This window comes from Acipenser ruthenus, chromosome 22, assembly GCF_902713425.1.
Source record: "Acipenser ruthenus chromosome 22, fAciRut3.2 maternal haplotype, whole genome shotgun sequence".
In the NCBI taxonomy this organism is placed as follows: Eukaryota; Metazoa; Chordata; class Actinopteri; order Acipenseriformes; family Acipenseridae; genus Acipenser; species Acipenser ruthenus.
Window position 1 is genome coordinate 20,236,413 of NC_081210.1, and position 17,663 is coordinate 20,254,075.

Here is a 17,663-nt window from a genome sequence, read left to right on the forward strand (position 1 = left end):
GATCAAAACCTCCCTAAATAATCAATGAGAATTGCACATTTAAAACCTTCATGTCTCTTGGGATTTTGTGTAACTGTTTGCTGCAGTTAAACCCTCTTTTCCTGAATGCCATCAATGATGTTTGCATGCTTTGGGGTCTGTAGTGGTCAGTCACCCAGCTTTGAAGGGGTATCTCGGATCTTAGAACTTAAGCCAGTAAATGAGAATTAACATTTTCCAGTGGGAAAAGAGCTTGTATTTCTTCCACAAAGAATCTCAATCTATTTCTTTGCCACACTAACACTGAATCATGAGCAGTCAATGTATTATTACTGGGACTTTTGTGGTATGTTTTATTATTGTTGTTCTCATATGGTATACATGTATCAGCTTTACTGTGTTACCAAGGCTTGTCCTGTTTAGTGTTAACACTGTAAATGAATCCCAATCTAACCAATTTACTTCTACACGATGATTGGACCCAAATGCTCTCTTTTTGCTGAGTGGCTATATTTATCGCTCTGTCAGTGTATCAGACGTGTGATATTGTCCATCACAACTGAAACATCCTTGTAACAGAGATTGGTCGACCAAGGCTCCAGCTGTCCGTATAATGGATGGATATGGACAGTTGGAGCCTTGTCACATATTTGAAATCACTGCGCTGCCTCAGAGGATTTAAAGTACCGGTAGCCATCTTGCTTACAGTTACAGATGTACAGTAACTATAAAACTGAGTGACCAATTACCAGCAAAAAAAACCCAAAAGTAGTAGGTAGACATGACGATTTGGATGAAGAACAATTACATGAACTGGAATATAGCAAAACCGAAAAAATTCACTGTTTGACCTGGATTATAAATTCAATAAGGCCCTTGAGGGTGTTCACATATGTCCATATATTGCTTTACTGTTAATATACGGGTTAAAAAAAATAAATAAATAATTGAATAATTGTTTCCACTCATTGGAAAACTTTATTTTGTCCACCGGCATTTTGAAAAAAAGAAGTTCGATGAACAGAATTATTTTAAGAGGATGAGATACATGGCTGATTGTTATGTCACTGTTTTGAACTTAAATTGCAGTAGAAGAGACAGTTTGGTTACACAAAAGTGTGTGCTATGCATGGCATGTGTTTATGTATGTTGTCTGAGTAATCAACAGCTGATTCATTAAGATCCAGAATTAGGCACATGATTACATCACTACCCTACCTAAGAAACAACAGTGAAGGAGCAATTACTGTCAAACTACTACAAAGACAGAAAAAAAAGTTAAAAGGTTATTGAGTGGGTGGGTATATTAATCTAAATACTATCAGTCAAGCCACAGGAAAAAAAAAAACTTCTTTAGTGTTTGTTCTGTCATGTGATCTGTTTTCAACAAAGAAACATGCAAGAACAATAGCAAGGCTTTACTAAAAACAAATACTGTTCAAGTTAATAAAGGGACTTCTTCATGTGTGACTTTTTCTAGTGTATATACAACTTAGCTGATCCATAACCATGGCAAACCCATCAGTCTTGAGCTACATTAATTAGAATTACTGTTTAGAGAACGGACTACAAAACATACTCCTGGAATGTGAGAAACTGCAATACACCTGACTGTGACAGTGTGTGTGTGTGTACACAGAATGAAATCCCATCATGCATGGTGTGCATGTGTATATATATGTGTGTGTGTGTGTGTGTGTGTGTGTGTGTATATATATATATATATATATATATATATATATATATATATATATATATATATATATAAGCCAGGGCTGGCAATGGAACACGAAACAAGCAATGTGATTGGTCAAGCAAGGTTTCAGCTGTCCGTATATTGGATGGATACGGACAGTTGGAGCCTTGTCACATATTCTAAATCACTGCGCTGCCTCACTGAATGTAAAGTATTGTACGGTAGCCATCTTGCTTTTACAGTTACAGATGTACAGCTGTAACTATGAAATTGAGTGTCCAATTACCTGCAAAAAATCCTAAAGTAGTATGTAAACATTTTGATTTGGATAAAGAACAATTACATGAACTGGAAGATAGCAAAACAAAAAAAACTATATATATATATATATATATATATATATATATATATATATATATATACAGTGCCTTGCGAAAGTATTCGGCCCCCTTGAACTTTGCGACCTTTTGCCACATTTCAGGCTTCAAACATAAAGATATGAAACTGTAATTTTTTGTGAAGAATCAACAACAAGTGGGACACAATCATGAAGTGGAACGAAATTTATTGGATATTTCAAACTTTTTTAACAAATAAAAAACTGAAAAATTGGGCGTGCAAAATTATTCAGCCCCCTTAAGTTAATACTTTGTAGCGCCACCTTTTGCTGCGATTACAGCTGTAAGTCGCTTGGGGTATGTCTCTATCAGTTTTGCACATCGAGAGACTGAAATTTTTGCCCATTCCTCCTTGCAAAACAGCTCGAGCTCAGTGAGGTTGGATGGAGAGCATTTGTGAACAGCAGTTTTCAGTTCTTTCCACAGATTCTCGATTGGATTCAGGTCTGGACTTTGACTTGGCCATTCTAACACCTGGATATGTTTATTTGTGAACCATTCCATTGTAGATTTTGCTTTATGTTTTGGATCATTGTCTTGTTGGAAGACAAATCTCCGTCCCAGTCTCAGGTCTTTTGCAAACTCCATCAGGTTTTCTTCCAGAATGGTCCTGTATTTGGCTCCATCCATCTTCCCATCAATTTTAACCATCTTCCCTGTCCCTGCTGAAGAAAAGCAGGCCCAAACCATGATGCTGCCACCACCATGTTTGACAGTGGGGATGGTGTGTTCAGGGTGATGAGCTGTGTTGCTTTTACGCCAAACATAACGTTTTGCATTGTTGCCAAAAAGTTCGATTTTGGTTTCATCTGACCAGAGCACCTTCTTCCACGTTTGGTGTGTCTCCCAGGTGGCTTGTGGCAAACTGTAAACGACACTTTTTATGGATATCTTTAAGAAATGGCTTTCTTCTTGCCACTCTTCCATAAAGGCCAGATTTGTGCAGTATACGACTGATTGTTGTCCTATGGACAGAGTCTCCCACCTCAGCTGTAGATCTCTGCAGTTCATCCAGAGTGATCATGGGCCTCTTGGCTGCATCTCTGATCAGTCTTCTCCTTGTATGAGCTGAAAGTTTAGAGGGACGGCCAGGTCTTGGTAGATTTGCAGTGGTCTGATACTCCTTCCATTTCAATATTATCGCTTGCACAGTGCTCCTTGGGATGTTTAAAGCTTGGGAAATCTTTTTGTATCCAAATCTGGCTTTGAACTTCTCCAAAACAGTATCTCGGACCTGCCTGGTGTTTTCCTTGTTCTTCATGATGCTCTCTGCGCTTTAAACGGACCTCTGAGACTATCACAGTGCAAGTGCATTTATACGGAGACTTGATTACACACAGGTTGATTCTATTTATCACCATTAGTAATTTAGGTCAACATTGGATCATTCAGAGATCCTCACTGAACTTCTGGAGAGAGTTTGCTGCACTGAAAGTAAAGGGGCTGAATAATTTTGCACGCCCAATTTTTCAGTTTTTTATTTGTTAAAAAAGTTTGAAATATCCAATAAATTTCGTTCCACTTCATGATTGTGTCCCACTTGTTGTTGATTCTTCACAAAAAATTACAGTTTCATATCTTTATGTTTGAAGCCTGAAATGTGGCAAAAGGTCGCAAAGTTCAAGGGGGCCGAATACTTTCGCAAGGCACTGTATATATATATATATATATATACAGTACTGTGCAAAAGTTTTAGGCAGGTGTGAAAAAATGCTGTAAAGTAAGAATGCTTTCAAAAATAGACATGTTAATAGTTTATATTTATCAATTAACAAAATGCAAAGTGAGTGAACAGAAGAAAAATCTACATCAAATCAATATTTGGTGTGACCACCCTTTGCCTTCAAAACAGCATCAATTCTTCTAGGTACACTTGCACACAGTTTTTGAAGGAACTCGGCAGGTAGGTTGGCCCAAACATCTTGGAGAACTAACCACAGTTATTCTGTGGATTTAGGCAGAAGAACTTCATGTAATCCCAGACAGACTCGATGATGTTGAGATCAGGGCTCCGTGGGGGCCATACCATCACTTCCAGGACTCCTTGTTCTTCTTTACGCTGAAGATAGTTCTTAATGACTTTCGCTGTATGTTTGGGGTCGTTGTCATGCTGCAGAATAAATTTGGGGCAAATCAGATGCCTCTCTGATGGTATTGCATGATGGATAAGTATCTGCCTGTACTTCTCAGCATTGAGGAGACCATTAATTCTGACCAAATCCCCAACTCCATTTGCAGAAATGCAGCCCCAAACTTGCAAGGAACCTCCACCATGCTTCACTGCTGCCTGCAGAAACTCATTCGTGTACCGCTCTCCAGCCCTTCGGCGAACAAACTGCCTTCTGCTACAGCCAAATATTTCAAATTTTGACTCATCAGTCCAGAGCACCTGCTGCCATTTTTCTGCACCCCAGTTCCTGTGTTTTCGTGCCTAGTTGAGTCGCTTGGCCTTGTTTCCACTTCGGAGGTATGGCTTTTTGTCCGCAAGTCTTCCATGAAGGCCACTTCTGACCAGACTTCTCCGGACAGTAGATGGGTGTACCAGGGTCCCACTGTTTTCTGCCAATTCTGAGCTGATGGCACTGCTGGACATCTTCCGATTGCGAAGGGAAGTAAGCATGATGTGTCTTTCATCTGCTGCAGTAAGTTTCTTTGGCCGACCACTGCGTCTACGGTCCTCAACGTTGCCCGTTTCTTTGTGCTTCTTCAAAAGAGCTTGGACAGCACATCTGGAAACCCCTGTCTGCCTTGAAATTTCTGCCTGGGAGAGACCTTGCTGATGCAGTATAACTACCTTGTGTCTTGTTGCTGTGCTCAGTCTTGCCATGGTGTATGACTTTTGACAGTAAACTGTCTTCAGCAACCTCACCTTGTTAGCTGAGTTTGGCTGTTCCTCACCCAGTTTTATTCCTCCTACACAGCTGTTTCTGTTTCAGTTAATGGTTGTGTTTCAACCTACATATTGAATTGATGATCATTAGCATCTGTTTGGTATAATTGTTTAATCATACACCTGACTATATGCCTACAAAATCCCTGACTTTGTGCAAGTGTACCTAGAAGAATTGATGCTGTTTTGAAGGCAAAGGGTGGTCACACCAAATATGGATTTGATTTAGATTTTTCTTCTGTTCACTCACTTTGCATTTAGTTAATTGATAAATATAATCTATTAACATGTCTATTTTTGAAAGCATTCTTACTTTACAGCATTTTTTCACACCTGCCTAAAACTTTTGCACAGTACTGTATATTAGGGAGGGGACGAATACAGCAGTTCTGAATAATTTTCCTTTAAGGTCTCACAGAACCGACACATTTCAATTGAAAGTGGATCTAAAAAAAAAAACAAAAAACTGACATTTAATTTGAACATGGTGACGCTATAAACGATGTCATTAGGTTCTGCAGAGTGCTTTCGATTCAAAGTGAATTGTCAGCTTTTAACTGGCCAATTATCATCATGTATGTTTTGCCTCATCTCATTTTAAAACGTTTAAACCTCAACATCAATAGATCGAAGAACTGTTTTTATATATATATATATATATATATATATATATATATATATATATATATATATATATATATATATATATATATAACGATTGTCCTGAATTATTTATTTTATTTATTTAAGTGATCTTTTTTAGGTTCATCAACAAAGTATTCAACACATTTTGCATCACCTTATAGAATTAATTAATTTTGCTTCATAAAGTTGAATGAAACCTGCTGAACAGTATGGCCTTTGGTAGACTAATTGCTATTCTGATTATGGTAATACCATAATTTCTCATTAGCATCAGTAACAGTAACGTACAGTTCCCCACTCTTTTTAATTAACTGCCTATAGTAATACTGCCCATGCCCTCTATAAAAATACAATAAGATAAAACACAAAATTGACGACTATGATTGCAAGTATTTATTTAAATTATTTTTTTGTATAAACTTCCCAATTTAAAAATGTCATTCTATGTTTGCTGTATTATGATTTTTCGTTTTATTTAGTTTTACATTTGCATTTCATTTTACATGTTGCATTTTGTTTTATTTCGTGCTATTACATATTTGCGAACAAAACAGGGCTCTAAGTATACTAATACAAAAAGTTAAGCTTTTAACAATGTCACTGAGATAAGATGGTATATTACTATACATGTGTTGGTAACTAGATTTCTACATACTGTATGCTAACTAAATATATTGGAGGTTAGTTGTTAACAGATATTAAAACTCAAGAGCACCTCTATATGGTGTCAATGGTAAGGATCTTGAACTCCTTAACCTTTTAATCGGCTCATCACTGTGGTATCCAAACTCATTATGTGGGTCACGCTCTAAGACCAAATCATAAAATAAAAATAATGCATCTACAGAAGGCTCTAGAGGTTTCTTCATTGGACTGAACTCTTGTGTTTTTTTTGTATTGTAGTTCATATTGCTGTAGGCAGTCTAGCCTCTCAGAATTAGAACCACAACAAAAGAGAACAAATTCCCCACAAGAAAGCAGCTCCATGTTTTCAAAGACAGAGGCCGGCTTGCACTGAAAATGCCTTCCTTTCAAGCGTGATTCTGGAATGCCCTGTGGGTAGCTTTCTAAGACAGTAGCACTTCCCAGCCTCACTTAACTGTGCAGTCACTTGACTGATGATGGAGTTAGACAGATTCCTAATGGTAGATGCCCTTATAGAGATGTTTGAAAAACACCATTGGGATCCCAAAATACCAGTGCACTGTATTACCATGAAAGAGACCCTAGCATAACCATTTCCAGAACACAGCATCACCAGTCATGGCAACACAGTGGTCCCAGGATGGTAACACACTGATGGTGGTATTGTGTACCGCAGGCCTGGAATATTTACCAGTGTGTTTAGGCCCATATCAGTACCATATTGGTATGTCAGAATAATAATATCTTTATTTTTATATAGCACCTTTCATAGTGGACCACGATCACAAAGCACTTTACAGAGGGAGGCTGTGAACTGTGCATTATGTGCAGAGTCACTTACAATAGGACATTGATTTAACATCTCATCCGCAAGATGGAGCACATGGAGGTTAAGTGACTTGCTCAGGGTCACACAGTGAGTCAGTCAGTGGCAGAGGTGGGATTTGAACCAGTGACCTGGTTACAAGCCCTGAACTTTAACCACTGGACCACACTGCCTCCTTGGAATTAAGCATTAATGTCTGATGCAGTGGCCATTACTAGTATATAACTGACCCTAGTGACATTTGTCCCAAACCAAAAGTTGATTAGTCAATTAAATATTACATTGAACAATTGTTTTTTGTGAATGAAGACATAAGTCAGATTTGTTTTCATGTTATATTTTGTACTGGATTGCTTGAAATACAGGTTGCTATTTAAAGTGTGTTTCAACACTCTAAAGTGCTATCCCAACCCTACTGGGAACCATCCTTGTGAGCTCCCAGTTGAGAGAGGACTACTTAACTGCTGGAATCCCTGGACAGGAAGTGGGCAGTACAGTATATGGCAATGGTATGTGATGCAAACCTAAATTAAATGTACAGTAATCTAATTTGCTTTGCAATCCAGGATCCTGTCCTGGATACCTGCTTTACCAAGGAGGCACGACAGTCCACAATTTAGGATTGCTTATTTTTAAATAATATATTTGAACATGTTCTCAGGTCATACTGTCAGATGTTGTAAGGACAATACTGTGGTTTAAATTATGGCATCAAATCCCTCCCTAAATATCAGTTGGTTCTTGATTGTTTTCTTTATCTTTACAGCAATAAATTTAGGACTGGTTAAAGTGTACAAGGTTATTTATACTGTACGTGTACACAGTTCTTTCCAGCCAAAGTTATAGCAATTTTGTGACATGTGTTTTCAATGTATCTTTAAAGTGTAAAATTGTAATTAACTTTTGCTCTTGTAAATTGATGTTCAAATCCAGCTGGTAATCAGAGTGAAGAAAAAAAAAAAAAAAAAAAAAAAAAAAAATTACAAATTGTGCTTAAACTGTTTTAAAAACCACAGATCTCATTGGCACATTTACATAATAATGTGTTAATCTACATTTTTGCCATAAGTTATACCTGTTTTTTTTCTGAATTAGGAAGTAGCTAATTGAGAAAGTAAGGATAAGAGCCTTCAGAGACTCTTAACTAATTCTCGTATTGATTGCCCTTCTGATCTGAAAGGAAGCAGTCATTTCTAAGCAGCTGCTTAATGCATATAATGCATTTAATCTTGACTTCATTTATTTTTAATACCCTCCAGCATGCTTTGTTCTTGCTTTGAAGATGCTTCTTCAGTGAAGATTCACAATGATACACGAACGGAGCATGAAATAAACAAGGATGTGTGACTAGGGCAGCTAATTCAAGAGACTGTATTCAGAAAAGAAAAACTAAAATAAGGAAGCTTAATGTTCTTTCTCGCTATGAAAATACAAGACAAATGTAATCCAAGAATGTACTAATGGATTTAAAATCACACTTTAATTCCTGCTTAAGAAGTTTCAGAACAAGATCATTGACAGAGCCCTTGAAGATGAAGGTATTACATTTTCAATCTTCGTTTAGTTTTAAATAAACAGTAATTTTTCTCACAAGCATTTCAGTGAAATTCACTCCCCCAGAAGGTAAATGAAATTCAACCCGGAAGGTAAACGATGTGGAGGGGCGGTTCCAATCATTGATGGTATATATGTAGCGAGGTGACCTGTTCCTTTGTTATGGTTAATGCTGAACCAGAAGGAGAACCTGTATTGTTATCGTGAGTGTTTTGTTTGTTTTGTCGTGTCTAAAAATACTTGTTGTTATTGGACGGCTAACATGATCCGGAGCTGTCGCTACAGGCCAGCACGAAACCCGAACAACACTGCACTTGAGTCCCGACTAATTGTATCTGCACCACGAGCACTACAGCACTCACTACGGACTTGTGATCGTGTTTGTGTTTATTGTGGGTAATTAAATAATCGGGACTATTATTTCAGGCCTGAACCCGTGGATTAAACAGAGCAATTCACCATGCTGAATACTGACTGTTATCATTTATTATTTACTGTTGTCATGAGACTGTGGATTACACATAAATAAACCATCCTTTCACCAGTACTGTGTTGTTTGTCCTTGTCAGACCGTTTCATCACAACTGAATAAGTGCTTCTTATTGATATGTAAAAATGAGTGTGATATAAAGAAGCAGAGACAGAAAAACAGGGTGCCTCTATGCACCCGCAGATTATGATACTCTTATTACCTTTCCTAAAGAATGTCCTCATCATAATGAGCTTATTGTAAAAGCAATTTTAAAAAATGTAAGTGTGGCAGACAGACATAATCCCACAGCACGATACACTCAATATCTTCATCTGCATAATATATGCAAAGCTCTAAACTGTGACATACACATGGACATTCTTATGATCGCCCGTCTCCACATATCACTTGCCAGGGATCACTTTCCAGGGATATACATCCGCAGCGAGGGGCAGTAAGAATGTGGAATAAAAAGCTTGGAGAATCTCTTAAGTATTTGTTTTAAAATAGTAAAAACAAAATACAATACAACTGTATTTTAATTAGCTTAAAAGTGGCCGATGTAAATATTAACATTTATTTAGTTCCCTTGGGGTTAGCTATCAACTCCCTTAACATCATTAAATATATAGTGAAAAGGGTCCACGACGAAGCAGATTTGTGAGTCTCATGGGGGTCAGTATTATTTGCCACTTAAATCAGGAAGAGAGACCCCACGGTGTTAGAAAATCTTGGAACAAAACTAAGACATGAACTCAGGTTTTCCATATCAGACAGAGAATAAAGGCCATTATTCTGCTCTCAACAACTTACTGTTGCTCACCAAAACCATTTACAAACAAATTCAGTTCAAAATGAACCTTCACTGGAACCAGAACCAAACTACTTTTTGAATCCGGGATTTAATGTCGCATCTGCAAATGTAATTGTTTTTTTTTTTTTTTTCATTTAGAAGTAAATGGCCAGATCCAAGTATGCATTGAAAGAGTGACACATTGTTTGCTGCTGAGCTTTATACATGTTCATTATACATGGATATCCTTTCTGTCAACAAGCCGTTGGATATTATAAACTAACCCAGCAGGAGGTAGACTTCTCAGCAGCTGGATTTATTATAAGTGATACTGGTGTATTTGTTTCTACATTTCTTAATTAACTTTGCTGAATACAAGCTACAACTACAGACATTTCTAATGTATTGATTGCATCACTTTGTGACACTCTGTTTTGTGATCGGTTGACAGAATGACTACACTGCAACTTTAATCCATAGTGTCATATTTATCCTCAATTTGGTCAATTAAACAACTAATTAAGCAATGCACTTAAATCCCAGGGGGGGTGTATAGTTGGTGCATCCATCAGCTATTTAATCCCCCCACCTCCCCTAAAGACTACTCTTTGCAAAATAACCAATAAGACAACTGCAGTACTGCAGTGATTAATAAAAGGGAATGGTGAGGACTCCGAATTTAGATTACAATCTGGAAACAGATGGTGCCAGATTATGACTTAGTTTCAGCTGTATCCCGTCTCTACACACAAGCATTTTTTGTACAATACGTTTATCCCTTGGGATTTTGGACCACCTGCCTGGTTATGATGCCTTTGAGAAATTATTTGAAGAGGTAGTGCGATGTTCAAAATCAATTCACAAAATTGGTGATCCAACATTGCCAAAAAGTCGACGTCCCCCACGGAGATTAAAGGAAGGGTCAGAACCCCATTCATTTGTAACGCCCAAGGGTTTCTTTCTGCAATTATATTTAGAGGTAATCGATAGCTGCCTCACATGTGTAAGAAACAGATTTTCAGCAAGTAAAAAAATGGAAAATATTGTGATTGCTAATGTTAATTCTGTACAGTGCAACAAAACCCTTTCCAACACAATTGCTAGAGATGATGTTGATTCAGACTGATTGGCTTTGCATTTAAAGATGTTGGGTGACATTTGCATCGATCGGAAAATCACTGTTAAGTCAATGGATGACATAAGAAACCTGATCACAGAGCCCAATCTCCAAGGAGTTTTGTGTGAGACTGTAAACTTGCTCAAGTCTTTCTATACGTTGCCCATGACAACATGCAGAGCAGAACGATCTTTCAGTGGCTTGCGACGCCTCAAGATCTATTTAAGATCTACAATGTCTCAGTAGCACCTAAATCACCTTGCTCTGCTACACACACATGCAGTCAGAATGGATGAACTTGATGTAAAGAGACTCGTTAACGAATCCATCTCCGCCAGTCAAAAGAGAAAGCTAACCTCTTTTAAGGTAAGTAATATTTTATTTGTTTCATAGCTTAACATGAAAAAACAAATAATATACAAAGTGTTTTTGGTCCTATTTGAAGTTATGTATAAATTAACATGATAACACACATAAGATTAATTCTTATATGGGAGTATAATTGAAAGGGATTTCGAGTAAACTGCCCTGTTTTGTGAGGATTTCTTAAACCTGTAGATGGCGGTATAATCGCGTATTCGGTGGAATGGATGGCCTAACTTTAAAGACCACCCTAAACCATTTCAAGAGATCCACATGGTTGCATCCTATCACAAGTAGACATGCGGTCGATAAATATTTTTATATTTTACTGGGTTTTAATGTTTCTTTTTCATGAACATTATTTATTGTATTTTATGATTGTTAGTTTGTATCTTACATGTGTTTCACTCAAAAACAAAGAGTGACATTTATTTGTATTTATAGTGACATTTTATTCTTTTAATGACATTTTATTATCTTATCTGTGTAAGTCGCTTTGTCTGCAAAAATAATAAATAATAATTTATGTTTAAGTCACTTACTGTAAGGAATGCTGTGGATTACAACTGTTTTGAAGTTTAAGATATATTTTGATATATAATAGATGGGCTTCAGTGAGTTACAGGAAAATTATTTCATCTAGGATTTCTGTGATGTCATAAATTACGAGACCGAAGGTCCAGTAATTTAGAAACTGTCACAGAAACCCGAGATGGAATTGTTTTTCTGTAACTAACTGAAGAGGTCCATCTATTATTTTTTATAATACATGGATACCCTTGTGATGCTAATATTAAAGAAGACGAGGTTCAGCAGTACAGGTGGTTTTTTTTAAACGTAGTGTTTCAGTGCTGTACAGATGTTCTATGTCATTATCCGTTTCACCAGTTTCTCTGAGATACGAATGTACCAGCTTTACATTTTTTATGTATTCTCATTTTGTTGATCATTAATGAACATTTCTGTACTGTGGGTGTTGTTGAGTGATTGAAAACGACACATTTTGTATTTGAATTGAAAGTGATGGTCTCGAGGAGTCGAATGGGTCAAAGTTCATATTAGCATACTTAGCGTGATTCATGGGCTTGCAGCGATCCTGAATTTATAAAAGTGTACTCTGTCCAAACTGACGGGTTTCATTTGTTGAAGTGAAAGGCGTGTTTAGCACGCAGGTGGTGCTTCAGATTAGATGTACCCTACGATTGTGAAAGTTTTAAATTTAAAATTCTTCACTTTCAATACTTTGCTCCATAATGCAGTTATATGAATTTCTATGCAAACAGTGACTGCACTCATTGTGTTGCATGTGCTCAAGTATATTACAATGGTGACTCAGGGAATGAGTTACGGTGTGCTAAGAGGATCAAGACAGAGAAGTATGATTAACACGCGTTAAAAATAAAAATCTCCAAAAAAATTAATGTGTTAAATCACAGAAGTTAACTGTGATTAATTACATACATACACACACACACACACACACACACACACACACACACACACACACACACACACACACACAGAGAAAAGATCCTTACCTGATGGACCATAACAAACAATCTAGTAATAAACACACAATTTAAATGCAGGCTTTTAATAGTTTAAAATTGATTTATTTATTCCAGGATTAATTAAATCGTAAATCACACATTTTATAAGATGTGTTTATTATATATAGGTGTGATGACACTTACATAACACAATACAGTACGTTATTAACATACCACTCCTATGCCAAGGATATTAAAAACACACTAGAGATCCCATGTCATGGAATAATAGGTTACCATGGACAACATCTCTTGAATATGATAATGAATGCTCTTGCATTGTTCTATCAGAATTGAAGAAGCTGTGCTAACGTCTGCATCAGATATTACATCATTTAATGAGCAGACCTCACGATATAGCAACATTACATACATGTGTATTGGTACGTTGCCACCACAGCATATATCCCCATTGTGAGCGATATACATCTACAAAAATGCCAGATTAAATTAACTAACAACATTTTAAACCAAACGTAACTAATTCATGTGACTAATCTTTTATTAAATCTAAATCTCCACTGGTTGATCAGAGCACTGGTTTGAATGCAAAGGAACACACAGGTATTGTGTCTCAGTGTAGGGGTCTGGTTAACACTTCAGTGCATGCCCACAGCAATGTCATCCTACTCACTGTAAATTATTTAATTAGTGGTGGATGCAAAGAACAAATGCAGCTTTATGACTCAATTCATTTTCTTGTTCTGTGGTACTACTCAATCTCAGAGGAACTGGAGAATACTATTAATATCGTTATAGTCTCTTTTTTGTGATTATCAAAAAACTCTTGTTTTAGAAAAAACTGTGAAACTAATAATGCATGACAAGTGTACTCTCACTGCTATTCATGTCCATTCAGGTTCTATAATCTGTTATTCTGCAATTATAAGATGTATGCAACTGCTTGGTTTGAGGCAGCACTCCTATTGTCTAGTGACATTATTTGCAGAAGTGGTAGATTCATCTCTGGGGACACTGGCTGCCACTTCATCACGCAAACTTAACAATTCACTCTGCACTAAAATTATATGAACTATTACAAATAAATGTAATTTAAAATGATGCTTCCACTATACCTCTACTGGTGTCCTATGTATTTGTAACTTTTGGCATTGCAGAACATCGTTTTCTGGTTTTCCGTAAGGTTTACAAATAAAATAATATTGAAATCATCAAGCACCTGAATCAGGCCGAATTAAACACAGTGGCACTGAATAAACTGACACAGGACAGGAGTGTTTGTCGTCTGAAAGGATGTGTTGTGTGACTGCAAATATATATACTCGCATGCTGTATATATATTTGCAGATCTCTCTATCTCTCTATCTCTGATCTCTCTATCTCTGTTCCTCTGGAATCTACCACACTCTCTCCCTCTTCCTCCGCTAAGAACCTTGGAGTCACCCTGGACCCCTGCCTCTCTTGTTCCCAGCACATCTCCACTCTGGCACGCACTTGCCGATTCTTCCTGAGCAACATCCGAAGAATCCGACCCTTCCTCACCAACTATGCTACCCAGCTCCTGGTCCAGGCCCTGGTACTCTCCCGCCTAGACTACTGCAACTCCCTCCTGGCTGGCCTCCCTGCGTCCGCCACCCGTCCGCTCCAGCTCATCCAGAACTCTGCTGCCCGCCTGGTGTTCTCTCTGCCTCGCTTTGCCCACGCTACTCCACTACTCCGCTTGCTCCAATGGCTCCCGATCACCGCTCGCATCCAGTTCAAGACTCTTGTACTAGCCTACAGATGCCTTGACCAGACTGCACCCAGCTACCTCCAGACCCTCATCTCTCCCTACACCCCCACTCGACCTCTCCGCTCCGCCTGCACTAGAAGACTGGCTCTACCTCCGCTACGCTCCCCTGTCTCCAGAGCCTGCTCCTTCTCCACCCTTGCTCCGCAGTGGTGGAATGACCTTCCTACAGATGTCAGGACTGCCCAGTCCCTGACCACATTCCGGCGCCTCCTTAAGACTCACCTCTTCAAACAGCACCTGTAGAACTCCTCTGTTTGTATCCTGGGTAACTATCACCCTTTATGTAAATGTGCTTTATTTTGCTCTTATCTGCCCCCTATTTTACTGCATTTAATCCTGTACTTCAGAATACTGTAATCTGCCAAGTGTTTAACCTGTAGTACTTTGTATTTAATCATATCCTGATGTAACTATCACTATTTAATCATATCCTGATGTAACTATTATCTGCTGTATTATTGAATTGTGGTTTGTCACACTTGTACTTTGCTTGAACAAAAGTTATTGTATTTCTTGCTCTTATTGTATTACTTGTATTGTAACACTTGAAATGTATTTGCTTACGATTGTAAGTCGCCCTGGATAAGGGTGTCTGCTAAGAAATAAATAATAATAATAATAATAATAATAATAATAATAATAATAATAATGCTATATTAAAATAATACATTTTTGTATTCAGCAAAATGGGACTCCATTCAAAATGATCAATCCCTTATTCTTTTAGCATAACAACGTATCAACTATTTAATGCTCCATGGATGATTCGCAAGAAAGACTGACAGATGAATGATAAAATGTATTTTCTCTGTAGCAGTCTGAGTTTCTCCCCCACAGCAACAGCAACTATGATGTCATTATTTTTTAATTTTTGACGAATCTAACCAAGAACTAAAACACCAGGCTTGAATAAAGAACATAAATAAAAAAGGTTCTGCAGTAATGAGTGTATTCTAGTGTTTCGACTGACCTTGCCTGGAGAACTCGTCTGACTCCCGATGCACCAGGTCAGCAACGCGGCTCCCGTAGTGCAGTCTGGAGCCGTGGTCGTACGCCTTGAGTGTCTCGCTGGAGCTGTAGGATTTCTGCGTAGGCACTCGGCAGTCCTCGCTGTCCAGGGAGGAGCTGGTGTAGTGGAATTCCTTTCCACACCGGCCTCGAGTCAGGGAGCGGTGCCTTCGATCCTTCATATCCATCGCTTCTTCCAGTTGGGATCTACAATAAACCCTCGGATGTGTTTGGGAGATATGTCAACCTATAGGACAACAGAATCAGAAGGAAGAAATCTTGAATGTAGTTTCCAAGGGAGACGAGTTGAACTCATATTGTTTTGGGGAAACTTTGTATGCCAAAATATTCACATCGCCCTTGTTGGATATGCATGTATTATTATTATAGATTATAATAAAATTGTCTCAGCCAATCAGATTCAGAGTAGAGCACTTTAAATGGAGACACACATCTAGGCTAAAATCATCCACATTATTCCTAAATAATGACCCCTTTGCATTTAATGAACATATGGCTAGTCATTTCTAATGAGATACTTTTGAGACACTTTATTTAAAGAATGTTTTCAAAAGACATTATTAAACAGTTTGTTGTAACTCAAAAATAAACAGACAAGAATTCTACAAAACTGTGTTTTTGTCAACCCTAGCACTCTACCACATTCTAGAGATGGAAGTCATGGTAGCCTTGTTTCATTATACCAACACATCTCAGTGGACTTAACTGCATTAATGTTTGAAATTAAGAAGTAAGGTCTATTATCTACTTGTAATGACCGCTACAGGGGATTTTGATCCTATTATAAAAAAAAAAAAAAAAAACTAAGTAAGGTTTTGGTAGTTTCAAATGTGTCATAACTTCAAAAATCCAAAATCCCCGGATACCAACATATTTTGCTTGATGCTTGTAGATCTCATTAACATCTATCTAAACATATCTTTGGGCGATTTTTTGGAGTCCCCCCAAGCAAGTTATTATGAACTTAACTTGGTACAAATAGCAAAAATTAAAATTTCAAGGGGGTTTAATGACCAGTGGTGGGACCTGAAACCAAACGTTTTTTCATAGAATTTGGAACACTGTTTCCGAAAGTTCTTACAGCAATACTTATATGTTAGGACACACATCCCCTACAGGGTAAATGGTTAGGCTGAAGTTCGAATAAAATTCGGCAGTTACCCCTCGTCTGGCAATTTGCCAGAAGTGAGTAGGGTGCTCCTAGTATTTTTTTTCGAAAAGCCCTATTCAATACGAGTAGAACAAGGTGCTACACATGATGGTAGAATCTAAATTGAACCGAGGGTGATTTTTCTGGTCCCTTTCTCACTTTAGGTTGACCTTTGCAAGGTTACAGGTCGAAGGGGAAAATAAAAAAAATAATAATGGCTATTTCTGAACTCAGTGTGTCTGAACACCAGCAGGTGAATTTTTCTGGGAAAATCTGAGACGGACGGGCAACGGCACTGGCTGAGTTGGCATGGAATGACCCAAAGCTATAAGAAAGTAAGTGAATTAGACACACGTTTTGGTTAATACCTTCATCAGTGAGGCATTAGCTAAAGCTCGTTATTTTACCTCTGAATTTTTTATTTATTGTTTGAAACTAGCAGTGGAACAGTTTAATGCAAACTACCCGAGTAATCCAGCCTCAGCCAATCACATATAGCACCTGTGCTGTGAAAATTGAGGTCATGGTATGGCTTTCTATGTTGAATGGCATCTTCTAACAACATTTCCAAGTGAAGTTTAATGAAATTAGGATTCGAATGTCCTCATTAGTCCAAACTCCCATCAGTGACCATCACTTTGGCTGATAAAGGGACACAGACTTGATGAACGGCCAATTTGTGACGCCAGCCCAGATTTTAAATGAACATCACCAATGAGACTGAGATGTATTATACTTCCATAAGAATGTGACCGTCATTTTGAAACACGTATTTAATCATAGGGACCTCACAGTTGTAAACA

The 17,663-nt window shown here is 37.8% G+C and overlaps 1 protein-coding gene across 2 annotated transcripts in view; it reads right to left on the bottom strand.

The window, feature by feature from the left end:
* The window catches only part of LOC117431500 (teneurin-2), a 414,128-nt gene that overhangs the window by 315,137 nt on the left and 81,328 nt on the right, over window positions 1–17,663 (bottom strand). For both annotated transcript variants that reach the window (XM_058996098.1, XM_058996097.1), the window contains exon 2: window positions 15,652–15,936. In XM_058996098.1, the coding sequence (XP_058852081.1) occupies window positions 15,652–15,877 (226 nt within the window). In that variant the 5' untranslated portion in view covers window positions 15,878–15,936. The remainder of the gene's footprint in view (window positions 1–15,651; window positions 15,937–17,663) is intronic.